Source organism: Brachyistius frenatus, unplaced genomic scaffold (genome assembly GCF_029030835.1).
Source record: "Brachyistius frenatus isolate BFR_SWC_R1_liver_20210118 unplaced genomic scaffold, ASM2903083v1 Contig_5, whole genome shotgun sequence".
Taxonomy (NCBI): Eukaryota; Metazoa; Chordata; class Actinopteri; family Embiotocidae; genus Brachyistius; species Brachyistius frenatus.
In genome coordinates this window covers 2,273,649-2,301,141 of record NW_027210604.1, presented here as the reverse complement: position 1 = coordinate 2,301,141, position 27,493 = coordinate 2,273,649, and the positions used below count along the sequence as shown (strand labels likewise).

The following is a 27,493-nucleotide window of genomic DNA, read 5'->3' as shown; positions in this document are numbered from 1 at the left end:
TCGTCGTCGATCTGAAACCCGCTGAGTTGCTTGTTGACTGAAACTCAGTCGGACGAATTCCACGACAGAAAATCTCAGCGAGGAGCGAGAACACAAAAACAAACTGAGCTTTTGATGAGTCACTAAACTCTGCTGGGGCGAGTCGGGCCTGGAAGGACCTGGAAATGTTCCGAGGAGACCTGGAGAGGTTTGGAATAGATTTTGGGAAAGATTTTAAAAAGTTTTCAAAATTTCCTGTTGAACTTAGAAAGGCTCTTATTGTGACACAGTAACAAGAAGTACTGAATATAACCACTTATTTAAAAAAAAAAATCTTACATTTAAAGTTTGTTTCATTTGTTTTTATTTTAATTTTTTTCTGATACTGAATAATGATAATAAACTTCATTTGTAGATCGCCTTTCATACAAGAAATGTAGCAAGAAAATAACATGCAGTGTTTGACACAAAAACTGATATAAAGGAACATTTAAAAATATAGAAATGAATGAGATGCATGAGAATAGAGGCAATTAAACACAAATAGAATTAAAATATAAAATTAGCAATAGTAATTAAAAATGCAAGAGGGCTTCAAGAATAACTAGTTAAAGGCTGAAGTAAAAAGATGTGGTTTTTATCTTTAACAAACATATATTAACTTAAAACAGGTGACAAACAGACAGATGGTTATCTTTTCATGTTAAAGTTACTTATTAATGTTCAGTCATCTATTTTCTTCTGTTGCACACTTCTCCCTCTCCTTCCATACATCTGTCCACTCCTCCACTCCTCCACTCTAGCTAGTCATCTGGAAGCCTTCACACTGTAAGTACGCTCTCACCGATTTGTGGAGAAAATCCTCTTTTCTTTGTGTTTTTTTTTTTTTTTTCTGCTGCAGCCTCAGTAATCTTTTAAGAACTCTCACCAGACGTACAAATATTTCATAATATTTTAGTTCAGTTCAGTGTAAAAAAAAAAAAAAAAAAAAAAACAGCGGCTGCAGGCGACCCGAGTCCTCTTCTGTAGACTTCAAGTGAATAAAGTGCGGAGACACACCAGAGTCTTGCAGGGAAATCACTGAGGTTTAGAAAAAGTTCGGAGGAGGTTTGGATTGTTCGGAAGACGGTTTTGGAAAGTTTGGAGGAGGTCTGGAACAGTTTTGGTGTTTCAGTTTGATCCAAACCTTTGTTCATTAGTTTTATTTGTTTTATTCTCAGGTCTGCTCTGATGGAACTGAAGCTCACATCTTGAAAACACGAGACGCCTCTTGTTGTTGTTGTTGTTGTTGTTAAGATGGGCTTCGCTGACCTGCTGGAAGAGGTGAGACCGTTTTACTGTTGCTGATTTAATCCGATCACCGGGTCCATGTAATCTGATTACTCGCAATGAGTCAGGCTGAACACCTGTCCAGGTGGAACAGGTGTGTGAAGCAGGTGTGTGACGTATGTTTCCCGTCCCCGTGGTTGCCGTGGCGAGGTGGGTGGTTTCGGCCGGTACCAGTGGATCCATGTGACCCTGATCAGTTTACCTGGTTTGATGATGGCGAGTCAGAACCTGCTGAACAACTTCATCTCAGGAGTCCCCACACACCACTGCAGCCTGCCGGCCAATTACAGCCTGCAGAACTTGTCACACTCCTACCAGGTAACCCGACTTGCCCGGCAATCGGATTAACAGTGTGTGACGCTCTGCTCCGATTGGCTGCTCGGTCTGACTGTTGAAAACGAGCGCTTGTTTTTTAGGTGGATGAGAAGCAGCTGCTGAAAGCTTTCATCCCTCCAGACTCTTTTGGAAATCGACTGGACCGCTGCAGGAGGTAACGTCAACGTCCTCTTCGTGATGCGCTTCTTTGACAAAATAAATTGCCCCTCTGACATCATTTCCTGTTTGCCCAGGTACACGGAGCCTCAATGGCAACTGTTAGCCATAAACAGCTCGGGTAACGTCAGCCAGCTACAGACTGAAGAGTGCTTGGACGGATGGACCTTCGACCGCTCGGAGTTTTTGGCCACCACCGTCTCCGAGGTAACGCTGCTGAGGCAAATGATTATTAACGATGATATTTTAAGAGGTAGCATCTTTGTGGCTCAATCCTTTCTCTGTTTCTGTCTGTCAGTGGGGTCTGGTCTGTTCTTCGCGTCCCCTCAAACAGATGATTCAGACCATTTATATGGGTGGAGTTTTAACAGGAGCCATCGTTTATGGCGGCCTGTCAGACAGGTGAGCCTGACCTTTTTTTTTTTTTTTTTTTTTAAACCTATGAAGTCTTCCCATCTATTCTGGATCACCATCTCTCTGTCTGTCTCTCAGGTTTGGGAGGCGGTCTGTCCTTATATGGTCGTACCTACAGGTGGCCGTGCTCGGCTGTAGCTCCGCCCTCTCTCCTACGTACACCATCTACTGCATTTTCAGGTTTCTGACTGGGATGGCGGTGTCTGGAGTCATCCTCAACGGAGTCTCACTAAGTACTCACCTACCTGTTCACTTTATTACCTGTACCTTATTACCTGTCTGTCTACCTGTCTCACCGTCCACCTTTCTGTTCTCAGAGGTGGAGTGGATCCCGACCAAAGAGAGAACATTAGTGGGCACGCTCACCTCCTTTTTCTTCACCTTTGGTCAGATGATCTTGGCGGGGCTTGCCTATTGGCTGAGAGACTGGAGGAAGCTGCAGCTGGCCGTTTGTGCTCCTCAGCTTCTGTTCTTCGCCTACAGCTGGTTAGCGCATGCTTTCAAAATAAAAGTCTCACATCTGCCTGCTCTGTGATTGGTCAGGTAGTTCTACCATTTCTGCTCTGTGATTGGTCAGGTGGTATTCGGAGTCGGCTCGTTGGTTGGTTCTGAACCGTCGGTCCGAGGATGCTCTGAAAAGTCTTCACCGGGTGGCGCGAATCAACGGAAAACCAGAGATGGTGGACAAGTTAACAATTGAGGTAACCTGTCCGTCTGCCCATCATGTTTACATTATAAACATGTTCTGTCCAATCAGAAGCTGAGCTCTGTGCCATGTGACTGCAGGTGCTCCACTCTCACATGAGGAAGGAGATTGAGTCGGCTCAAAAGTCGCTCACAGCGTTTGACCTGCTGAAGACCAGGGGGATGAGACGCATCTCCATCTGTCTGATTGCTGTCTGGTCAGAAATACACCTGTTTGCCTGTTCACCTGCTTACTTGTTCACCTGTTTGCCTGTTCCCCTGCTTACCTGTTCACCTGCTTACCTGTTCACCTGTTTACCTGTTCACCTGCTTACTTGTTCACCTCTTCACCTGTTCACCTGTTCCCCTGCTTACCTGTTCCCCTGCTTACCTGTTCACTGGTTCACCTGATCTAACTTTTTAACTGCTTTACCTCGCCCTGTCTTAATTCACCTATTCCTATATTTATTTATTCATTTTGATTAATTTATTTAAATGTTTTTATTTGTTGAACATGACAACCAATGAGGTTCAGTCGTGTATGTACCTGTTTATCTGTCCGTCCACAGGTTCGCCACCAGTTTTGCGTACTACGGTTTGGCAATGGACCTGCAGAAATTTGGGGTAAGTTGTTAGACATCCTGTCCACCTGTGTACCTGTCCTGTCTTGTTTGGAGGTTGGTTTTTTTTCCCAGCTGGTTTATATCTTCTCATCCTATCGGCTTTTTTTTTTTATATAATTTTTTTTATACTGAGCTGCTTTCTGATTGGCTGTTTGTTATTCCAGGTGGGTATTTACATGATGCAGATCATCTTCGGAGCTGTAGATTTTCCCGCCAAACTGTTGGCTCTGGGCACGCTCACTTACCTGGGGAGGCGGGTCTCTCAAGCAGCCTGTCTCTTCCTGTCAGCCACCATCATCTTCGCCAACATCTTCGTCCCCACAGGTAACCTGATGCTGATCGGACTCTTATTGTGATTCTGGTTCTGGTTCCGATTCCATTTTTTTTAAATGATAGCATCTAAATACACTGGTCTTTCCAACACAGATGTAATTCAGTACCTTTTCTCGTCTCACCCTCCACAGACATGCAGACACTCAGGACCACGCTGGCCTGTCTAGGTAAAGGTTTCACCTCAGCCTCCTTCACCACCGTCTACCTGTACACCGGAGAGCTCTATCCCACCATCATCAGGTGAGACCTGACTTCAAACTCACATCCGCTTCCACTGGTCATCAGCTGCTTTGCGAAGTACTGATCGCATTACGTGTTCCCGCGCTTTCAGGCAGACGGGGATGGGCTTCGTCTCCACGATGGCCAGAGTCGGCAGCATGGCAGCCCCGGCCGTACTCATCCTAGATGAGGTGATGTTACCGACCCAAACATCTCAAAACCACAATATATGTTTGTACTCTTTATTGATGCGGCAGACATCAATACGGACATAATTTTGTCACAACACAAAATAAAAGCACAAATCAGTGTCACTGATCTCCATTACTGTCCTCTGAACTGTTTTCAGTGTTAGTTCATTAACAACATCACATTGTCAGCATAGAGATTGATCTTACAACATTAATCAGACCTTCAGCAAAGAGATCAGTGAAGAAAGGAGGTGTTACTGACTGTACTGATGGACTACATTTCCCAGGTACTCCCCGCTCTGCCCAGTTTGGTGTACGGGGGGGCAGCAGTGCTCGCCGGAGGCTTTGCTTGCTTCCTTCCGGAGACACTCAACATACCGCTGCCCGACACCATTGACGACGTGGAGGAGAAATGGTGAGCTTAGTTTCATCGGCAACATTAACATTAATTAACTGTGGCAGCTTCATTTACAGCATTGGCATTGCAAGAAGCTTTAGATTCATTTCATTGTCGCATCAATACCTGACAAATAAATATCAATATCTGTGTGAGCGAAGGTCTGGAAGAAGCCCCGCCTCCCGACATAAAGAGGGCATGTCTCTAAAGGAGGGTCTGGTCTCCCTTGACGGTACCCTATCTCATGAGGGCGTGGTCTTAAAGGACGGCATTGCTTTAAAAGACTTGAAGGAAACAGAAGAGACCGGACTCAATGCCCTCTAACCAATCGGGCAACACCACATCCCAAAGTCAGGACCAACGAAAAATGGACTAAACCTCCACCAAACAGACGAGGAGTCGCTAATTAAAAAAAAAAAAAAAGGAACTAATGAAAATCAACAATTCAGCGAAAAGGTGTTTTCTCTTACAGAACATTCAGTTTTCTGAGAAAAAATACCCATTTTAATAGCCTATTTAAAATCAGTCTAAATGAATGAATGTAGGTGTTTAATCATAGATTGACTGATGAGATCTCCATGGAACAGGTGTGGAAAACAGTGTGATAATGTCTGAAAACGTGTGGAACTGAAGACACGTTTTCAACAGTTTCTGTTATCAAACATGAATCGATAATGTATAATGAAGGTTGTCGTGATTGTAACACACTAATAACACTGCTTGATCTCAGATTATTTCATGAACCAGTGTACAGGCACAGTGTGACAAAAAAAAAAAGACTGTCGTCATTAAATAAAACAGTATTGAGTCACTGCGAGTCCCCACACATTGCTTTTTCCTGGGTTTTGACTGTCAGGCTACATTAAGCCCGTCTCCCCTTGTTTCTGACCGACGACAGCAGCTCCCCGTGTTCAGCTCTTCACATATTCACAGCTGGAGGAGGATGGATATGCAGCCTTAAAAATAATACCTGTCAGACCCTCATCTCTTCTGCATGATTATCAGACAAAATACATTAAAAAAAAAATTATATTTTGTGGATGATGTTCTACTAAAAAACACTAGAATAAAAAATAACAGCAAAGATAAATGACATTATTTCATATCTATCAAAATAAAGTTTGAAGATTTTTACTTTACCAGTAAACAAAGAGCTAGATTAATCATTTTTCACTGGGTTTCTGTTTTTTTTTTCACTAGATTATTAAATACAACTTGATTTAATCTTAAAACACAGTTCCTGTAGCATGCAGACAGATGTTGACACTTGGGATATTTTTAAAGTATGAACTATTCAGATACTCGTAAAAAAAAAACCCATCAGAATCAAAACAGCAGCCTAGTTCTTGTCTATTGATCACTTTATTTTACAGTTACAGTCATCAGATTATACAGGGTAATCACATTTCCACCCCACAGTGAATCCAGTTACAGTACCTTTACTACCATATAAAAATATTTCCTTTCAAGTAAAAGTCTTTAATAAAAAAAAAGTTAATAGCAGCAAAAAAAAAAGGGTGTATATTGTCTAATCAGTAACTCCAGGTAAAACAATAACTATTTTATTATTTGATTAATTATCCAGAAGCAATTAAATGTCAATTATGTTAATCTGTAACAATTAATCATGTTTTACAAAATGATTATATTCAAGAAACATTTTATTGAGACAAAGCAGCGGCAGGAAATGGAAATATTCTGGCGAGGTACAGTGGCGCTGCAGTTCATGAAGTAACAACAAAAGACAAATCAAACAACTTGAATGAAATATTGTGCTGATTAAAACACAGAGAGCTGCTGCCGTTTGTTTGTTGATGAGCAACAATGATCACATATTGGTTGGTTTAATCTATTCAGGAGAAAAGACTCAAAATTGCAAACAATTTTTTTTTACATATTAATTCAGTTTATCAGTGAGCGTTATCAGTTGGATGTTCAGGTGAGGTGATCAGATTAGATACTGGTGGATCAGGTAAGAACTACTGATTATCAGCTGTGTATTGATCTTTACTCATGTTTTTGTATGTTGTGTCGATAAACGCCCCCTGGCGGCCGTCTGACGCAACAGATTCTGACAGAGTCAACCAATCAGAAAGGACGCTGCGCCTCGTTTCTTTTGAATGACAGGGCCTCCAGCCATTGGCTGTGCACCTGCGCCCTTGCGGGAGGGCGGGGCGAAGTGCTGCTCGGCAGCACAGCGGAAGAAAATGGCGGCCGTGGCTGCAGAGCCAGGAGCTGCGGCGGTTCCGACCACAACAACAACCGCGGCGACGGACGACGAGGGCCCACCAGAACCGGGCCCGGTAGGTCCGGGACTCCGAGGGCCCCCGCTGGAGTGCGAGGGGCCGCGGGAGTCCGGCCCGGCGGCGGAGCTGGCCGTCCCGCGGTTGGAAGATGGTAGGGACGGCGAGGGCCGCCATGTCAGGCCGGAGCTGGAGCCCGCGGCGGGAAAAGGGCTCCCCGAGAGCGCAGTTAACGACGAACTGATCAGTACCCTTCCGGTGGATCGGATCACCATGGACCGGTTCTCTCCCGGACTGCCGGGAGATCCTGAAGGCGGCGGGAACGTTTCTGTGCAGGAGGCGTACCGCAGCATCCTGCCGGACCCGCAGCCCTCTGCCGTCTTCTTGCACTCCTTCCCGGCCCCCCCGCCCGTCACTGAGGCCGGCCTGTCTCTGGCCGAACCGGCGGAACCGACCACCAACGTGACGACGGACCGTGCCGAGACCGCGGGCCGAGACCGCGGCTACACGGCTCTTGTCCAACCGGAGCTGATGCCTGGGCCCGCGGAGGACGCCATGTTGGACGGTACCGCGGACCGCCTATCTGTCCCGGACGGCCCGGACCCGGACACCGGGTACGTTAAAAACTCAGCGGTGAACGAAGAGCCGGCGGGCCGCGGCCTGCGAGACTCGTCCCCGCCCTGCCGGTCCCCGAAGAGGCGACTGGTACCGGAGTCCGTTAAGCAAGAGAAACCCGCTGGAGAGGACTCGTCCGGTCGCGAACCGGGCCTTGCTCCTCCGCTCACCTCCGTGTTGGATCTGAGTCTCGGGTCCGAGGTCCGGGTCTCCCTGGACCACGTCATTGATGACGCACTGGTGGTGTCCTTCCGGCTGGGGGAGAAGGTGTTCTCTGGGGTTCTGATGGACGTTTCTAAAAGGTACAACTTCCTATAAATATATATACATTAAAATAAATACAAAAATAAGTTTTATTCAACATGTGATTGCGTCACACCATCAGGGATCAATACACAATAACTAACATCTGAAAGAAAGTCAATCATGCTGAAATATAAAATAACTGAAGCTCCAATATTTGTTCTTGATTGATTATGAAACATCATTTATTTCAGTACAAACATGTAAATCTTGGTATTTTTGTTGATTTAATTTTCTTTCTGTCAACATATCGTTGCAGCGCTGCACTTCACTGAATATTACAGGCTATAAATAATCAGAGAAATAAAACCTGCTGACTAAAAAATAAATAAAAAAAGGTTTTCTTAATTTGATTTGCTCTCTCTCTCTTTTACATTTCAGTTTCAGAACAAACGTCCGTAAATAAACGTGTATTTACTGGGGATGGTCATTTTAGCAAAAAAGTTTACTATTTCCAAAGTGGTTTTAACGTGTGTGTGTGTGTGTGTGTGTGTGTGTGTGTGTGTGTGTGTGTGTGTGTGTGTGTGTGTGTGTTTCCAGGTTCGGGCCGTACGGTATTCCCATCACAGAGTTTCCCAGAAGAGACGACCGAAGTCGACCTCCAATGTCTCCGCAGCCGGTTACCAACGATGACCCGTCCACCAAACAGGAAGAGGTCACCGTCAGTCCCCCGCCCCCTCCTCCGCCTCCTTCACCTCCTCCTCCTCCTCCTCCTCCTCCTCCTCCTCCTCCTCACCCCTGGACCTCCAAGCCGCCGCCGCTCTTCCAGGAGGGGGCGCCTTACCCCCCTCCTCTGTTCATCAGGGACACCTACAACCAGGCCTTACCTCAGCCGCCGCCACGCAAGATCAAACGGCCCAAGCGGCGCTATCGCTGCGAGGAGCCCACATCCATCATGAACGCCATCAAGCTCCGCCCCCGTCAGGTGCTCTGTGACAAATGCAAAGGTGTGGTGGCGTCCGGTGGGCACAGGGAGGCGCGGCGGGGCCCGGTGGAGCTGAGGGCCGAGGAGGCGTCCCGGCGGCGCAGGCCGGCCGAGGCGCCGATCTCCACGGAGGTGAAACGGCTGAGGAGTGACGACAAGGGCGGGCGGACCGCCGCCGACAGACGCTCGTCATCAGGGATACGTGTCTCATCTTCATCATCGTCGTCGTCGTCGTCCTCTCGCCGTGTACTGAGGGGCGTGGCTTCATCCTCGTCCTCGTCGTCAGCCTCGTCCAACCGCATGTGTCTGAAGCTGAACTCTAAGAAGGTTCTGGCCAAAGGTTCTGCCGTCGACCGCTCCAAAGCGCGGCAGGTTCTCAAGAAGGCAAGGAACTCGCAGCCAGCACCGCATCGTCGGCCCAAAGATCAGAGCCAGAACCAGAGCCAGAACCAGAACCAGAGCCAGCAGCACACTAAGGCTGTGACGAGAGCAGCGGCCCTGCAGAACCACAACCAGAAGGTCCACTTCACCCGCCGCCTGCAGCACCTCAGCGGCGCCGCCGTCAGCTCGAGCGCCCACACGGCGCTCCCGCCCAGAATGCGCCTCAAACCCCAAAGGTATCGTACCGACGACAGCCAGGCGCCGTGCTCCTCCTCTTCCTCTGCATCCCCGCCCAAACAGAGCGCTCGCTCGTCACCTCCCAAATCTGCACTAGGCCCCGCCCCCATGCCAAACCCGACTCCTCCCATAGTCCTGCCCCCTCCTTCAACAACAGTTTCTCCCCCATCGCCCCCTCCCTTGTGTGCAGTCAGCATTGCTGTGGAGTTGCAGGAGGCCCGCCCCCCCGTGGAAGAAGGGGTGGATCAGGGGGGGCGGGATGGTGATGGGCAGGTAGTTGAGCCTCCTCCCCCCACCTCCTGCTCCTCCTCCTCCTCTTCCCTGGACTCCTCCCACTCAGAGTGCAGCTCCACAGAGACCTTTGACCTCCCCCCACCCGGAGACCCACCCTCCTCATCCTGTCCTCCTGCTCCTCTCCCCTCCTCCTCCACGTTAGCACCCCGTTGCCCCCCCCCTTCTTCTCCCGCCACCCCTCCCCCCAGAGCCGATGGCGAGGAGGCGCAGGCCGGCGGCGGCGAGGAGGAGGAGGAGGAGGGAGGTGAACTGAAGAGGCGCCGTAAGTCTTCCACTTCCTCCTCGTCCTCCTCGTCTTCGACGTCGTCCTCCGTCTACTCCAAATCGGTGTCCAAGTGTCCGCTGCCCGACGGTCGGACCGTGTGCGTCGGCGACATCGTCTGGGCTAAAATATACGGCTTCCCCTGGTGGCCGGCGCGCGTGCTCGGCATCACGGTGGCGCGGCGCGGCGATACGGGGCTGTCGGTGCGGCAGGAGGCGCGGGTCTCCTGGTTCGGCTCGCCCACCACTTCCTTCCTGCCGCTCAACCAGCTGTCACCTTTCCTCGAGACCTTCCAGTCCCGCTTCGACAGGAAGAGGAAGGGGCCGTACCGCCGCGCCATCGCCGAGGCCGCCAGTGCCGCCAAGCAGCTGACGCCCGAAGTCCGGGCGCTGCTCACGCAGTTCGAGACGTAGCATCGGCTACTGCTGCCAACACCCCCCCCCCTTTCCCGCTCCCACCTCCCACCTCACCCCGCCACACGTGCCCCGCCCCTTACACAAGGTGGGAGGAGCTAAACGCCCAGACTGATACCTGTCTGTCGGTCAGATGCCGACACAGACAGATGGACGATGTTCAGGTTTCTGTTTCCTGTTCGGAGAGGAGAGGAGAGGAGAGGAGAGGAGAGGAGAGGAGAGGAGAGGAGAGGAGAGGAGAGGAGAGGAGAGGGGGAGGAGCTTCTGGGTTACCTGTCAGTGTTCCAGCGGGTGCGGGGCGGGGCTTATCCCTGCAGTCACCTCCTCCTGTCCTCACAGAAGTCCTCAGATTTAGCAGGTGTCTGTCAGCGACAGCGTTTCAACTCTCCTCACCGTCTCGCCGCCGCCAGGTTCCTTTATTTTAGGGTCGCTATGATTTCATGATCACGCCCATAATGATGTCGCGAGACAGTCAGTCACTAACTGGCTGTGCCGGTCGTCGTGGGAAATGCAGGATCCACCTGTGCAATCATCACATTAATATTATTATTTGTTTTTGTCCTAAGACATGTGAATCACTGGAGAGCTGCTGTGATGAATAGAGTCTGATGATGATCAGCTGACAGATCTGTGTCAAATGATGTCACGGTGATGTCACACATCTATGATTATGTTGAGTATAAACACTAAGATCCAAATGCTAGACCTAAAGCTATCGGTTGCTAGGCGATGCTCAGCTGTGCAGACAAGCGCAAGTGTTGGATTGATCGGTCGATCAATCGATTGATCGATCGATTAGAAAGATCGTTTGATTAGAAAGATTTTTTTTTTCTGGATCCTGATTTTTCTTTACGTTTGAGTTTTGATTCAGTTTTGCGAGGTGTGTTGAGCGGGTCGGTCTGGCGGTGGCGGGTGTGAAAAGCTGTGACGGGCTGACACGACACTTCCTGGTTTGGTTCCTCTGGGTTCTGCTGAGGAACGTCCACAGACTGAAGCCGTTTTATTTCGGGGGTTTTTTCTCAATAGAAGCTCTGTTTCCGTTCAGAGAGTCCCAACAGATAAGAAATGAAACTGTGAAACACAAAAGTGTTGTTCAAACTGAGGCCGAGGGTCCCAAACATAGTCCAGAGCTGGAGTCGGCGGCCCAGACTGTCTGAAGGTTTTAACTTCATCGTGACAGCAGACCGAGGTGGTCATTATGGCAGCTGTGATGTCACCTGTTGTCTGATTGGCTCATTTGAAGTTACTCGTACGGGTACTCGTTGCCGTTGCCACGGTAACTACGATGCAGTCGATCCACACTAAAAGAGCCCCTTTGTGGAGCAGGATCCCCGCTTCACATCTGGGGCTCCGTCAAATCCATCAGACTGATCGGGGATCAGTGAGTTTCAGTCATTTAAGTCATCAAAACAGGTGCAGCGCAAAACTCTCGACAGGTAAAACTGGCATTTTAAAAAGTCAACCACAGTCGTTTGGGGAACGAAGCGTCGACCCGACGGTCTATCTACAAATCGATAATCGATGGCGAGCTTCGCCTGGTGGTTTTTTTTTTCTATTTATTTAGCTCGAATTTATGAATGGAGGGGGCGTGAAGTTTGACTAATAGAAGAATAAATCCCGAAAATGTTCATCCCCAAGTTGTTGATGGCCACATTTGGTGTTTGATTAGAAACTACGAAGCTGCAGTTTTGTGAGAAATACTTTTGAATTAGGAGTTCGGAGATATGTTGTGCGGACGATGTCGCCGACATCTTCTCTCCTTCTATATTTCGAAAGCCCCGAGTTTTATCGACAGACGGACAGGTAGGACGCACTGACCGGACAGCTGCTCTGCTCTCTGATAATGATGATGAAGATGAAGGTGGATTTTTTCTTCTTTTTTTTTTTCCCTCTCTGCTGTTTGTAGTTTCAGCTGTCAGACTCTTTTTACCGTCTGTTTGCAGATCAGAGATTCTGAACTAAAAACCTGTTTGGACAAAATATCAGAAACAAAAAGGAGACAAGAACCCATCTGAGTCGACCTGTGTACATGTTTTTTTTTTTTTTTTCTCCTGTTTTAAATCTATTAATAAACTGTCAAACTTCTCTTTGAATCGTCGTCGTCGTCATTTGAAACCCTTTCACTCTTCTTCTGTGGTGGTGGTTTACTGTAGGAGGCCCGTCAGTGCCCTTGCTCAGCGGTACGCTGGCTGCAAGACCTCAGATTTTCTCACCTGCAAACAGATGTTTGGTAAATGGGTCTCCAGAGCTGCTTTTTACCGGAAATATCAGCAATATGTGCGGACTGGTTTCTGTTTGTGTTCAGAGATTTCTTAACGATTTTGGATACTAACCTGTAAACAAAGATTTTCATTAAATTGAAATGTCAGCAGGTTTGAATCTGACAATGTGACGTGTTGCTGATTTCAGGTAAAAAAAAAAAAAAAAAAACACCTCTGATCACCAGAGTGGGAAAAAAAACTTTAAAAAAAAACCCGGCAGGTACCGGATATGTCCTGGAGCATGTGATCAGGTACTGGATAAATAGTGTGAAAAGTGTGATGAGTGACCTCTGACTCACCTGTCGGAGGTCATCCTCCGCCTTCATTTTGCTGGGAGATGCGAGTCCAAGTCACGGGTCGGGTCCTGGTCTGTTGTCGTAGCAGTGAGACCTCAAACACAAACCTCAGGAATAGAAAGCTTGAAGAATAAAATTACTTAAACTTGATTAATAGTCCAAATTTAAAGGGCCCCCCTCCCCCTCCACCTCCCACACACACACAGAGAAAATGCTCACAGCCCGTATTCTGCAACTGTACCATTTGGACTTCTGTAAGTTTGTGATGTCACAAACTCATGCTGCTGTCATTTGTCTGTCCCTAGAAAATAACACGTTTCTGTTATGGAGCTAGAATGTTTTCTTACCAAAATAAAAGTCTGAACTTTAAAGCAGTACACTGTAAACATTGAGAGCAGAAAGACCAAAATGTATTACTGAAGAGAACGTTTTCTGTTATCTCTTGAATCTGCGATCGGAGCTTTGTGTTTATTGATCCATAATGACCTAATGATTACAGATTATATGACCTACACGGGTCTCTCGTCGATCTCTGCAGTCAGATGTTTTTTTTTTATTTCCTGGTAACATATAAGAGAGTCAATCCTATAGAAACAGTTGAAAGATTTTAAAACTCACCTGGATCATCCTCATTGTTGAAATATTGATCTTTTTTTAAATTTTATTATTATTATTCTGCTCAAAAGCTACAAACTAGTTTTTAAAAGTAAACAGTTTAAAAGTATTCAGACCCAGAGCAGACTGTTATTGTGATTGATTGTTTGATTGATTGATTGACTGATTGACCGTGGTTTGTACATCAATTGTAAACGATGCATTCTCTCTCTCTCTGCAGCACGACGTTGAAGAGCTGCTGACACTGAGAATCCTGCACTGTGGTTGGCTTAGAGGCTGTGGGCGGGGTCAGAGCAGCTGGAGATCGATCACATGGACATAAATAATCAATAATCAGTAATTATTTAAGTGAAGAGTTTATATTTATTAAAAGAGGGAAATGTATTGATCAGGTTGATCTGATCACCAAGTGTTTCCATGGGTACCAGTTTCAGATCAGTAACATCGTATGTCATAATTTTGCGTCCTCCAATCAGCAATCAGATAGATAAACAATCAACCGGTGATCAATCAGTTCACAGTTTGAACGACGCTCTCCATGGAAACGCGGTCTAATTTGTGTCACTCACCTGTCGACCTGCAGGAGCTCAGTTTTACAAACTTTACCACTGCACCTGAACACAACATCTCTCTTTCTAAAAACCTGAGTCTCCGCCCCCCCCCTCCGCCCAGTCCAAAATTTTATTCAGACAAATGAGACATGTTAGCCTAGCTTAGCACAAAGACTGGAAACAGGTGGAAACTGTTAGCTTAGCTTAGCTCAAAGACTGGAAACAGGTGGAAACTGCTAACACAGCACTTGTCAGCATGACCAGCAGGTGGTTTATTGATTATCGATCAGGTGTAAGGTTCACATTGCACAGGAATGATTTCGCCCCTCTTCTTAGTGTGCTTGAACTCCACTGTTGGAACTAAACGAGATCAGCTGACTCTGTTTCTGTATGAAACTAAATCTTTTCTCGCGTCATCCGACTGTCGGAAACTTTTTCTGCTTCCTGATCAGTTGAGATTTTCACATTCAAACTCGAATCAGAAACAAAAAAAATGTGACGTTGGATACTCGAAGGCAGATTCCACTGTTTTCACCGGTTTTGTTGGTTTTTGAAGTGAAAGACTCAAAAACATGTTAGAAACCTCAGACCTGCATGTTTTACATGAATCGGTCCCCTCTCATCGCGTATCGCAGCGCCAGCAAAACTTTCCTTTGAAACTAGTGTTTTTAATCAGAAAACAAAGTTCAGTTTTTATCTGCAGTTTTGCTATCAGCATCGGAAAAGTTTTGACACAACTCTTTAAATGAACTGAAACTCACATTCAACAGATTTAAAAATGAATTTTTTTTTTTTTTTATAATTCAAACTTTTAAAGATTTTCTGACTTTAACCCCTCAGAGCCACTCAGAGGACAGAACAAAGCTGGACTCACCTCAAACCTGATCGATTATCAATAATCAGCCCCAATGGTTCATCTGTAATCAGCAGATTCTTCAGTCTAATAAACAGACACGTGACAAATGTGAAACCAGACTCAGAGATTTTATATTTCTGTTTCTACGGCTGAGAACAAGGAAACCGATCTACAGTCTGAACTAGTTCCACTGATCCAAACTGGTCCGAACCAGTTTCAGCTGGTTTAAATTTGGCTGAACCAGTTTAAAATATTTTCAACTGGTTTCAACAAGTCTGAAGTGGTTTCAACTGGTCCAAACTGGTCTGAACTCATTGCAACTGGTTTCAACTGGTTTAAACTAGTCTGAACCACTCGAAACTGATCTGAAGGTTATTTGAAGGTTTGATTTGTCCTCACAGATATTTTTATTTCTTTTGTGAAAATGATGCAAAAAGGAAAATTATTATTATTATTATTGTAACATTGTGTACAAACTTCAGATGATAAATGCAATAAAAGGCTGCATGTGTGAAACAGTTTAATGTGCTATTGGGTTTTATTTTTTAGAAAACGGCAGAGATTTTTAATTCGATTCGATATCGAAAAAATAAACGTGTTTCTTCTGCAGAGCTGAAGAGTTTTTGGATTTGACAGAAGAATATAAAATCAAACTCAAAATAGAAAATGAAACAAGAAGTGAGGTGCCAGCTGCTCCTGAAGCTCAGACAGCAAGTTAAATGGATGAAGCCTCCATGACTTCATCCATTTGTTTCCTAAAGAGCGATTTTGAAGCTCAGTTTCTTGTGTCTCTGGCTGATCCGAACCCCTCGCTAAAAGCCTTTATGGGATTTAAATGGGTAAGTTACATAAACCCCTGTGTAAACATATTTATTTGTGCTGTAAAGTAAAGCATTTTACCATGGGGGTTCATGGGGACTGGCTAACTTTTGGAGTGAGCCTAAAGTGGTCATTCAAGGAACTGCAGGTTATCAGCACTTCGTCTTTCAGCCCAGGAGATTGCTGCTTGGTTAAAAAGCTTAACCCTCGTGATATCCTCGGGTCAAAATGACCCACAGCTGTGTTCAACCAAGTTCTATTCTATTTCTATATTTTTACATTTTTTGGGGGGATCATTGGTCATCATTCTTTAAAGAAACCCTCACAGCCTCCTTGTCACCAATGATCCCCAAAAAATATGGAAATAAAATAGAACTTGGTTGAACACAGCTGCGGGTCATTTTGATCCAAGGACAACACGAGGGTTAATCATGTTGAAAACTTTCAGGACACCTGCAGCTCCTCTTTCCACTGACTCCTGATTCCTGCCACCTTTTGGCCAACCTCCAAAGTCCCTTCAAGACCCTCCCACACTCTCCGTCTTTCATCTTGCCACACCCCCTTTTTGCGCTGTTGTTGATTCACTTTGCAATTGAACTCCCTGAAGTGGCCCAATGAAGACATGATGGCGATCATGTGTACCTTGTGTTTGTGTCCTGCTGTGTTGTTGTCAGAGTAGTCCTGACTGAAGTGAACAGGGGAACAGAGTTGAAGGTCTGTATTATTTATGAACTCATTATTATTTGTCATATCAGTTCACACTGGTATGCACTCAGATGTTCTTTGTGAACCAGAGCAGGTAAATGGAAATTTCCCTGCTGACACATCTGTATTTGTAGGCAGATAAGTAACTGATAAACAACCAGTTAGAGATCACAACCACACAGTGCTGAGCCTATGGGGACATTTCTGCCCTGTGGGGACATTTTGGCCCTGTGGGGACATTTCTGCTCTGTGGGAACATTTCCATCTTCAAAGAGCTGTTTGAGGGTCAAGACCTGGTTTTATAGGGTTCCGGTTAGAATCGGGTTGAGGTTAAAGATCAGGGTCCTTACCAGGACGGAAGTAAAAAATGTATGCACGTGATGGTTAATAATCTGTTGGTAATCTCTGTGGACTTCAACCTGAAACACTAAAACAAAAACCTATTCTCTCTCTCTCTCTCTCTCTCTCACCCTCTCCTCGGTCTTTGGTGGTCGATCGTCCAGACACCGGACATCTGCAGGTGAAATGGAGGACAGCTGTAAGGTAAACTGACTATCGATTATTGAATACGTCTTGGTCCGGCTGTAAATTATTGCCCCAGTGACTGAAGATAGGGCTACTTGGATGGCAGAACAGGTGTCCTGCGGGACGGGTGTCCTGTGGGACGGGTGGACTGTGGGACGGGTGGCCTGCGGGACAGGTGGCCTGTGGGATGGGTGGACTGTGGGACGGGTGGCCTGCGGGACGGGTGGCCTGCGGGATGGGTGGCCTGTGGGACGGGTGGACTGCAGCATAGGGTGATCAGGTGAAAAGTTGATCCAGCTTCAGATAAAAGTGGCTTCTTAAAGTGTTTCTGTCTTCGGTTTATTTATTACACTCATGACATGTGAAGATGAATTTCCCATCTGATCAAATAAAACACAAACTGCGCTGACCTACAAACAGCAGGTCAGTTAAACTCTGACTTCCACACACCGAAGCTACAGGCGCACGCCCGGGTAACCATGGAAACCCCCCAAATCACCTGGAAAAGGACAGTCGGACAGATCCTTTACAGATTCCTGTCGTAGCATCAGTCGTGGCAGTAATAAAGGTAGCAGTAGCAGAATCAGTAGCAATAGTACCAGCAGGAATGTGTTGTCCAGAGTTCAAGTTCCTCTGGGTCACTGTGACATCTTTTTATCGGATCTGTCACTTCAATTTATGATTTGTGTTGATCATTTATAGTGTGTGTGTGTGTGTGTGTGTGTGTGTGTGTGTGTGTGTGTGTGTGTGTGTGTGTGTGTGTGTGTGTGTGTGTGTGTGTGTGTGTGTGTTTTTTTTTGCTGGGTGTGTGTGGCTGTATTTGTCCATCTATCTATCTGAGGACCGGTAGTGAGGACGTGGACGATGACGTTTGAAGAAAAAAAGACATTATTCGGGATACAAGCGTCTCTTGTTTCCTCTCTGTTTGGTTTTCACGTCTGACGTTTGTTTTTATAAAAGGACCAAATGTTAACGTGTGTTCTGTCTTTGTCCAATCAGAGTCTTGATTACCTGGCAGAGGGTCGAGGCCACAAGATGGACAGGACTGACCTGCCAATGGGGGAAGACAAAAAAGATAAACAGCCAATGGCAGCGCAGAAGGTGGACTCAGACATGATTTACACCATCGAAGATGTGCCACCTTGGTATCTATGTATTCTATTGGGATTGCAGGTAAAACTGGGCTTGGATTAGTCTTACTGGGGAATAGGATTACTGGGTTAAACACCAATGACAGCAAGCTGTGCGTTTGTCCAATCAAGTGAAGATTGATGTCAACCTCTGCTGATTTTGTCCACAGCACTACCTGACCTGTTTCAGCGGCACCGTGGCGGTGCCGTTTCTACTGGCCGAGGCCATGTGTGTCGGTCGAGACCAGAACACCATCAGTCAGCTGATTGGAACCATCTTCACCACTGTCGGAATCACGACTCTGATCCAGACCACCGTGGGAGTCAGGTGAGTCCGAAGGAAGTCCAGTGAGTCTGAGGGAGGAGAGTCTGACCGGTGTGTCTTTCTGTTTTAGACTTCCTCTCTTCCAGGCCAGTGCGTTTGCTTTTCTGATTCCTGCTCAGGCGATGCTCAGTCTGGACCGCTGGAAATGTCCCAGTGAAGGTGAGCCAGTTTGTTCGGGTGTTACTATTTATTTATTTTTGTATTTGTAAATAAAGAGCGTGATAATAATCATGTGAATTGCCGTTTTCCGTAACAGAGGAGATTTATGGGAACGGGACTCTTCCCCTGAACACCTCACACATCTGGCAGCCTCGCATAAGAGAGGTACGGTCATTTCTTCCACAGCAGGTCCGGTTGGTTCAGATGGAGTGGCGGGTGTTGGGGGGGGAGGGGGTGATCCACCTCAGATCCAGGAGGCCCGTCATTGTGTCTGCTGGAGCTACTGGTTGATTTGCTTGTTCATCTGTTTGTTTGTAGATCCAGGGGGCCATCATCATGTCCAGTCTGGTGGAGCTGGTGGTTGGTCTGTGTGGCTTACCTGGTTTGTTGTTGGAGTACATCGGCCCGCTCACCATCACTCCGACCATCTCCCTGATCGGCCTGTCGACTTTCACCACCGCCGCGGACCGAGCTGGGTCCCACTGGGGCCTGTCGGCACTGTAAGACGCCCGTTACCTGTCAATATAAACACCTTGGTTGACCTTCAGACTTACAGGTCGACAGTTCCGTCTCTTTACTCTTTTCTCACTCTGCAGGTGCATTTTGCTGATCGTGCTGTTTGCTCAGTACCTGAGGTCGACGTCACTTCCTTTTCCCGTCTACAGCAGAGAGAACGGACTGACGTTCGCCAGAGTCCAGATCTTCAGGATGTTTCCTGTAAATAAAAACAGACACACAAGTCAACCACGTGGCGATGTCAGCTCTCTTAGGGTTTGTCTCCGTTGTCTCTCAGATCATCCTCGCCATAATGTTGGTTTGGCTCATCTGCTACATCCTCACTCTGACCAACCTGCTGCCGAATGACCCCGATCGCTACGGATACAAGGCTCGGACTGACGCCCGCGGGAACATCATGATGTCATCACCCTGGTTCAGGGTACCCTACCCTTGTATGACACCCAACATCAGCCAATCACAGACTCTACACACACACACACACACACACACACACACACACACACACACACACACACACACACACACACACACACACACACACACACACACACACACACACACACACACACACACACAGTTGACCTACGGCAATCAGATCCGGATGATGATGATTAAATCTCCACTTTCTCCTTCCGGTCTCTGATAGGCCAGTGGGGTTTGCCGGTGGTAACGGTTGCCGGGATGTTTGGGATGCTGAGTGCGACCCTGGCGGGTATCGTGGAGTCAATCGGAGATTATTACGCCTGTGCTCGTCTTTCTGGAGCCACGCCCCCTCCAGTCCACGCCATCAACAGGTGAGACAGGAAGTAATGTTACGAGGCAGTCTCGCAACAGTTGGGTGGTGTTTGTTCATCGATTGGTTTGTTTCAGGGGGATCTTCACTGAGGGTCTTTGCTGCATCATCGCTGGTCTTTTAGGGACAGGAAACGGTTCCACCTCCTCCAGTCCAAATATAGGCGTCCTGGGTATCACCAAGGTAACCGATCTGGGACCTGGACCTCGTGGTTGATAGAGACTTCTAAATGACTCGTGATGGTCACTTCATGCTGGGGGGGGGGCGTTTGAATCCTTGACCCTGTGTGCAGGTGGGCAGCAGGCGGGTGGTGCAATATGGAGCGGGCATCATGTTCCTGCTTGGATCAGTCGGGAAGTTCACGGCTCTGTTCGCTTCGCTGCCGGATCCGATCCTCGGAGGAATGTTCTGCACGCTGTTCGGTGAGTCGCGGTCACAGGTCGCTCGTACAGGTGTGCTAGCGACGCCAATATCAGTTCAGATGTGATGATGATGTCATACTCAGCCAGGTGTGTCGCTGTGTCCCAGGTATGATCACAGCTGTCGGTCTGTCCAACCTGCAGCTGGTTGATTTGAACTCGTCCCGAAATCTCTTTGTGCTCGGGTTCTCGATGTTCTTTGGTCTGACGCTGCCGACGTACCTGGACACGCACCCAAACGTCATCCAGACAGGTGAGTCTGTGCGTTTACCTGTGTGTGTGTGTGTGTGTGTGTGTGTGTGTAGATGCAGATCAGAGCTATACTCAATCTTTGTGTTTCGTAAAATTCAACACTAAGTTTTCAATTTTCAATCTTTATTTAGCCGTCGCCATGGTAACTTAACAAACTCAAGAGTCTTCTGAACACTCATCCGCTGATCTGGAGTTGTTAACTTAAGTTAATCTCAGAGTTTAACCGACTGACGAGTTCTCTGTATAGATCTGACAGATGTACATCTGTCCTCTCCGTCGATCTCAGACGTGGATCTTACAGTTCATTTCTGTGTGTTCAGGTCTTGCCGAGCTGGATCAGATCCTGACCGTTCTTATGTCCACTGAGATGTTTGTTGGAGGTTTTCTGGCGTTTTGTCTCGACAACACAATACCAGGTAACACGCGCACGCACCTTACCGACGCTTAAAACTACGTCTTATCTCTCAAACAGCTTAAAACAGAGTGAGGACGCTTTCTCAAATAATGTAAAACTCAAACTGGCCCTCACAGATATGTAAACATTTATATATGCGCATACACACACACACACACACACACACACACACACACACACACACACACACACACACACACACACACACACACACACACACACACACACACACACACACACACACACACACACACAAAACACACACGTAGAAATACACACCAAACACATATACACACAGGGACTGGGTCAGCTGTTGCCGTGGGCGACGGTGTGGAGTGACATGAAACGTCTCATAGTGATGGACAGATACAAACATAAACACTGTGTGTTTTGAGTGTATCTGTGTGTGTGTGTGTGTGTGTGTGTGTGTGTGTGTGTGTGTGTGTGTGTGTGTGTGTGTGTGTGTGTGTGTGTGTGTGTGTGTGTGTGTCTCGGGTAACTGTTGGAGACACAAGCACACAAGTTTACATGTTGTGTGTGTAGTGACCGGTTCGGGCCTGTGGGGGCGCTGTGGTCACAGGAGAACAGGCATCAGGATGTTTTCTTCACTGTGTTCAGGTTCCAGACAGGAGCGAGGGCTAGTCGGTTGGAGGTCCACCTCCTCTTCCTCCTCCTCCACCTACGATCTCCCTTTCGTGATGGGCGTGGTCAAACGGACTCGCTGGCTCAGATGGTTTCCCATCAGCCCCACCTTCACAGGTTTCCGGGCATCCAACGACCTGCCGCTTCCTGAACAGGAGGAGGAAGGAGAAGGAGGAGGAGAGGATGAGGACATTGGCCCCAGCACCAAGGTGTGACTGTGATGTCATCAGTCACACCCGTCAGGTGACTGCGCCAAACGAGTGCAAAAGGAGGCTTTTGTGTCCACATCACTCACCTTTAATGTAAATTTCTGCCGCATTTTACAGATGATTGATTTATCTGTAAGATGCATTTACGTCACATCATTCAGACGCTTTATTAACCAATATCTTTCAACAATATCTCGCTCTGAGCTCCTTTCAGCCTCAATCTGTGAGACGTGGAGGTGATTCAACGTGAACGCTGCTCACCAACCCTCCTGCACCTGCTCCTGTGTGACATCACAGTCTGATAAAATACGTTATTCCTTCAAGACGCGTTGACCGATTGAATGTTATAGCCTTCACAGAGGGACTGCACAGCTGTTTTCATTCGTATTTTGTTATTTTTGTTTTTTTACTTAGGAGGACATCAAACCTACAGCTCGCCCTGTTACCATGGAAACCTTAAAATAATGTACATGGCCAACTGCGGCGAACCGGTCAATGTTTTTATAGCCCAGAGAGAAGAAAATCTGAAAACACGTTTTTCTTTTAAAATATTTTTAATTTAAACATCATGAATAAAGTGAATTTTTAAGGACACAAAATTGTGCAAAAAGTGACAAAATGACAGACAGCAGCACAATTTTAACTTCTACAAAAAAAATAATTCTGTTGTTTTCGTTTGTTTTAAACTCGTTACATGTGAGGCTCAAGACCTTCCGTAAATAAAATGTTTTGATCAAGCTACAAACATGAAATCAAACACTGTCAAATCAATGATTTCTGACACCGAAGTTTAGCAGAGAATCAAGTTTTCAGTCATCGTGTCAAACAGAGAATCATCTGCAGAGAAATAGACTAAAAACCTCATGTTAACAAACTGAGTCCCAGTAATGACCCCTATGGCACACCAAATAAATGTTTATTAAATGTACGTCTTCAATTAATAATAACCACCATGAATGTAAATTTTGTCGTACAATAGTCAGTGTTGTTTTACATTTCGTTTTGTGCCGTTTAAAGTTTATTTTTTTCATTTTAAAAACTGACTGAATTCACCATTTGATATTGACTCTGTTCTTAAACATGCTGCCATAGTGCTTCTGAGCAAGTGTGTAAGTGAGAAAATAAACAAAAAAAGTAACTTTTTTTATTGGCTTGTTGTGAGTTTGTAATGCTTTGGTTTTATGTTGTAAACTTTCAGAAAAAAAGTAAGTGAAAAGCAGCAATTTCTGTACAAAACTGTGTAAAATATATAAAAATCAACCGAAAAACAAGGTGATGTGAAATAATGTCACAGAGTGCAAACAAATATAAATCAATATGAAATCAATAATCATTGATCACACAGAAAGTGACAACCAGCCGACTATAAATATTTAGTTAAACCTTCCATCAGACTGCATTCGTGTAAGTGTGATGTCATCACGGTACTGTAAGTGTGATGTCATCACGGTGCTGAAGGTGTGATGTCATCACGGTGCTGTAGGTGTGGTGTCATTACCGTAAACGGGAGGCAGGTGGGGCTGTACAGGGACGACACGGCCATCGGTGGCGGGAACTGCATTACTGAGAGGATAGTGGGGTTAGCCCCACCCACCTGGAGCACAGAGGGCGTGGGGGTTACCATGGTGGGGGTGGGGGTTGCAAAGCACACTGGGAACATGGTGGCGCTGGAGGCGGAGCCGGCTGCAGGTAGGTACACTTGGATGAACTGACCGGTTTCTGGATCCAGCAGCATCTTTCTCTGAGGCTGTGGGGGCGTGTCCACATAGAAGTACCGCCCACTTTTAGGGTCCAACATAAGGTGACAAGGAGCGGGGACACTTACGAGGGCTCCAGGTGCTACAGCAGCACCAGCCATGTCAACAAGGAAGTCACCACCCACTTGTGCAGGTAAGAAACCCTGAAGGCTGCGCAGAAACTGCTGCTGTCTAAGTTGCTGTTGTTGATGAAGTTGCTGTTGTTGTTGCTGTTGTTGTTGTTGTTGTTGGTGGTGGTGGTGTTGGTGTTGAGTTGCAGGTGTCACTGTACTGCCTTGTCCCTTCCGGTCTCCTGTATTCCTCAACTGGTCCGAGAAGTTTCCGGTCGACCTGCTCTGGTTCTCCTCCGACCTCCTCAGCAGGTGGACGGTGGGAACAGGTGTGGGCGGTTGCAGTTGGGTCCGTACGTAGCTCAGAGGGCCGTGGATGTAGCTGACCTTCCCCAGGCGAGGGTGTGGGGCAGAGGGGACACCAGGCAAGGCAGTGGGGGTATAAAGAAGCGGGTGGAGGACCTGCTGGGAAGAGCCAGGAGCACACTGAGAGGACACACCCAGGATGGAGCTCTGTTCCTGGGCAGGGAGCGGAGGCTTGGGAGGCTGGATGAACACAGAGGGCGGGCGGGAGGCCACGACTCGTTCTGATTGGCTAAGCTCTGCCGGGTCATTGCTAACAGGCGGGCTGGTGGGTGGGTCCAATAACGGGACAGGCCAAGTGACATCGCCGCCTTTACGCCTGCTCATGATTGGCTCGCTGCCACGTCTCTGATGTACGATTGGACGACCGAATGTGCTGCTCTGTTTCCTGCCGTGCGATTGGCTGAAAGATGCAGCAACCTTGGAAACGTGAGCTCTGACCCCCACGGCCTGCTGGTAGGTCGGGGGAGGACTGTCCTCCTGGCCGATTACCTTGACGCTCGTTGGCCTGTTGCTGTTAGATGTGACCGTTGTGGTTGTCGTCGTGGCGAACGAAAGGCTGTAGGTGTTTTTTACTAAACTCCTCACGTCTCTCACTACATGAACCGGCGCTTTCGACACTCCTCCCCCCACCCCCTCCCCCTCCCTCCCACCCTGCTGCTCCGCAGGTGAAGGGAGGCCAGGTAACGCCTCAGGTCTCTTCTTCTGGTGAGACGTTTTGTCGGTGGTCTGCTCCACCTGCATCTTCTTGGACAGGACGTTCTTAATGATGCACGACGCCATCTTTGTTTTAGTTTCATCCAGAGAGATGGATTTCTGAAGACGTCTCGTGTTTCCTCCAACGAGGACCCCTGAAAGCACGAAGAACCAGATCAGACCCTCAGGAATGAAATCGGACTGACAACCTGATAGTTGTGTTTCTCTCTTTAAGGTTGTTGTTTTTTTTTTTTTAAATTTTTTTATTGCAGACAGAAAACGTTTGAATCTTGATGAAGACATGGTTTTATTCAAACAAAATAAAAAGAAGTTGGTTACTAACTAACTTCCCTGAGTAAAAATGAACTCCCTTTACTTTCTTTAGAATAAATAACAAACATGTAGCATCTGTAACAGGTATTTTTTTTTAGTTGTTGATAAAATAATAGTTAAAAATTATCATAATTACGAGATTTGTATCAATAAATGATGTTTGTATTAATGAGAAGAGCTGATTTGGTTCAATAATTGCACCCAACTGGCTGAGCAAGTCATCTTATTTTGGTGCTATCTGATTGGTCGGGGTGGTGACTGATGCACACCTGAAAGTACAGGTGAGACTGTGAACTAAACTGTTTTTTTAATTTTGTTTTTGTGCTGACAGCTACATGGCTTTTCTTTTTTTTAAACAGATAGAGTAAAGGGGCGTGGCTTATTGTGAGATGTGACCGAGGGGGCGAGCCTTACTAAACGGATACCTTGATTGGCCCCTGCGACCAGGCCCTTGTAGACCCTCCAGGCGTTGACATCACTGCTGGTTGTCGAGTGCGTGTGGAAGGAATTCGGCATACTGTGTTGCCGCTGCAACAAATCAGGCCGGTGACGAACCTCGGAGCCGAGCAGCTCATTGGCTGACGGATCGTTGTTGTCTCCTCCCCTTTTAGCAGGTCCCTTTTTCGGCATCACCTGGACGGGTAGACAGGTGAGCAGACAGACAGGTGAGCGGACGAATAGTCGAACGGGTGGAAGTCGTAGCTGCACTTTCTCAGTGTTCACCTGGTCCTCGATGTTCTCGGCGTCTTTCTTCTTCTTCTTCTTCAACTGAATCTGTCGTTTAGGGACCATCTTTAGCCGCTCCCTCTCTTGACCTTTGACCTGGTGGAAATACAGAAGACAGTCAAAGAATAGAATTAACGGGCAAACAAATCCAAAATAATTGTGAGAAGTCTACCGTTAGTTAGATCGTTTTTTTTTGACCTGCTGTGTTTGCAGGATGACATCGACACACTCAAAGCCGCTTTCTGGATCCGACTCTTCATCTGATTGAAGGATGACGGAGGGAGAGAAGTGGAGGGAAAGATCTTCCTCCGACCAGTCGCTGACGCTCCCCTCGTCATCCTCCTCCTCCTCCTCTCCCTCTGCCCGTCTCTCGGAGCAGATGTCCAGGTAATCTGCTCCACACTTACCTGCACAGGTGACCTCAGGGCTCTTGTCTGCAGGGACTTGTGCCTCTGAGTCGTTCTGAGGCAGAAGGTCAACTTCAGGGCAACGGTGAGCACTGAGAAAGACCTCCCTGCCTCTTCCTCCTCCTCCTCCTCCTCCTCTGTCCTGTCTGCTGCTCATAGTTGTTTGTTTGTGTAGTTTTGCCTTTTTGTATGTTCAATGTAAATATTTGTTCCTTTTGACTGCAGCTGTTAGAGGAAACGTGAAAAGAGATTGTCACTGATGATCAATAAATCTGACTTAAAATACATTTAATTTTCATTACATTTAAAACACATTGAACTGATAACTTTTAAGTCAAAAAGTCAAAAACTTGAAACATTTTGCTCACCTGTCTACCTGTCCAGGTGATACTGTTGAGTTTTAAATTTGAATTATTTTAAAACATAAATTAAAAGTTTGTGACCAAACTTTTTTTTTTTTTAATTATTAGAGGAATTTCTTTGAGATTTTTAAAAGATAAATCAGTGAGTTCAACCAACAGTAATTCAACCAATAAAATAGTTGAGATGAGTTTGAATGTGTTTTTACCTGAGATTCACTTAAAATCCACAATTTCATCAAACAGGCTCCCTCAGTTCAGGATCAGAATCAGGTTTAGGATCAGGATCAGGATCAGGATCAGCTGTTAAGGATCCAGTTTCAGACTTGGTTCAGACTTCTTAAGAAGATCTTCGTCCTGGTCCTGGTCCCTGATCCTGGCCGAACCTCAGGTTGGTAGTCAGGGTCCAGCAGAGTCCTGGACCAGGTCCAGCTGGAGAATTCAGTATCTCTCTGATTGTTTCTGTGTTTAAAATCAGATTAAAGGAATATTTCACCGTTTTCTGTTTGCTCCCACTTTTCCTGGCACCTCCGGGTCTGTCAGAACAGATCCTGAGAACGTTCTGGTCCCAGAGCGGTCAGTCGATGTGTTCAGACTCGTTTTTTAACACCGGCTCAGTGTCGGGGTGATCAAATGCGCCTGACTTGCAGGAGAGAGAGAGAGTGAGGTTAGGTGTTGCTGACAGAGTGCAGGTCCAGAGAGAGAGAGAGAAAGGGCGGTCGAGAGACACGGAGATAAACAGAGAGAGAGACGGTGTCAGACTCCAGCTTTCTATTTTAGGAGGTGACTGACAGACGAGGCTGCAGCTCTCTCTCTCTCTCTCTCTGTTGATCTGAACCACGCTCGACCTCTGCGAGGCACCTAAAAAACAAATATTCACAATAACAATATGTTGTATGACTAGAAAAAACACATTAACATTATTAATCACAGAAAGCATTAAATGAATCATGTTGAAAAATTATCTTTCTTTTTCC

The 27,493-nt window shown here is 46.7% G+C and overlaps 4 protein-coding genes across 5 annotated transcripts; 3 read left to right on the top strand and 1 right to left on the bottom strand.

The window, feature by feature from the left end:
• The first annotated feature begins 143 nt into the window (after positions 1–143).
• On the top strand, positions 144–5,603 carry oatx (organic anion transporter X). 2 transcript variants are annotated; one of them, XM_069716716.1, is made up of 16 exons: positions 144–187; positions 1,200–1,302; positions 1,459–1,626; positions 1,725–1,798; positions 1,878–2,007; positions 2,099–2,202; positions 2,293–2,447; positions 2,532–2,700; positions 2,792–2,915; positions 3,001–3,116; positions 3,468–3,522; positions 3,686–3,845; positions 3,986–4,094; positions 4,186–4,264; positions 4,552–4,679; positions 4,823–5,603. In XM_069716716.1, exons 2-16 carry the CDS (start codon positions 1,276–1,278, stop codon positions 4,983–4,985), a joined length of 1,761 nt encoding a protein of 586 aa, XP_069572817.1. In that variant the 5' UTR covers positions 144–187; positions 1,200–1,275; the 3' UTR covers positions 4,986–5,603. The 2 variants fall into 2 exon arrangements, with proteins under 2 accessions (XP_069572817.1, XP_069572809.1); XM_069716708.1 differs by lacking the exon at positions 144–187 and adding an exon at positions 787–807.
• A 1,247-nt stretch (positions 5,604–6,850) lies between these two features.
• pwwp2a (PWWP domain containing 2A) lies at positions 6,851–10,553 on the top strand. The gene is made up of 2 exons (XM_069716613.1): positions 6,851–7,821; positions 8,363–10,553. Exons 1-2 carry the CDS (start codon positions 6,869–6,871, stop codon positions 10,332–10,334), a joined length of 2,925 nt encoding a protein of 974 aa, XP_069572714.1. The 5' UTR covers positions 6,851–6,868; the 3' UTR covers positions 10,335–10,553.
• A 6,265-nt stretch (positions 10,554–16,818) lies between these two features.
• Positions 16,819–22,464, top strand: slc23a1 (solute carrier family 23 member 1). The gene is made up of 14 exons (XM_069716630.1): positions 16,819–16,980; positions 17,962–18,135; positions 18,263–18,420; positions 18,488–18,576; positions 18,674–18,741; positions 18,895–19,076; positions 19,173–19,293; positions 19,370–19,526; positions 19,742–19,889; positions 19,966–20,071; positions 20,181–20,310; positions 20,417–20,560; positions 20,880–20,975; positions 21,593–22,464. Exons 1-14 carry the CDS (start codon positions 16,963–16,965, stop codon positions 21,829–21,831), a joined length of 1,830 nt encoding a protein of 609 aa, XP_069572731.1. The 5' UTR covers positions 16,819–16,962; the 3' UTR covers positions 21,832–22,464.
• A 1,200-nt stretch (positions 22,465–23,664) lies between these two features.
• Positions 23,665–27,112, bottom strand: LOC138634838 (uncharacterized). The gene is made up of 6 exons (XM_069722017.1): positions 26,726–27,112; positions 25,949–26,382; positions 25,748–25,846; positions 25,450–25,657; positions 23,849–24,846; positions 23,665–23,706 (listed from the first exon to the last, which is right to left on the bottom strand). Exons 2-6 carry the CDS (start codon positions 26,312–26,314, stop codon positions 23,665–23,667), a joined length of 1,713 nt encoding a protein of 570 aa, XP_069578118.1. The 5' UTR covers positions 26,315–26,382; positions 26,726–27,112.
• Positions 27,113–27,493: the final 381 nt, after the last annotated feature.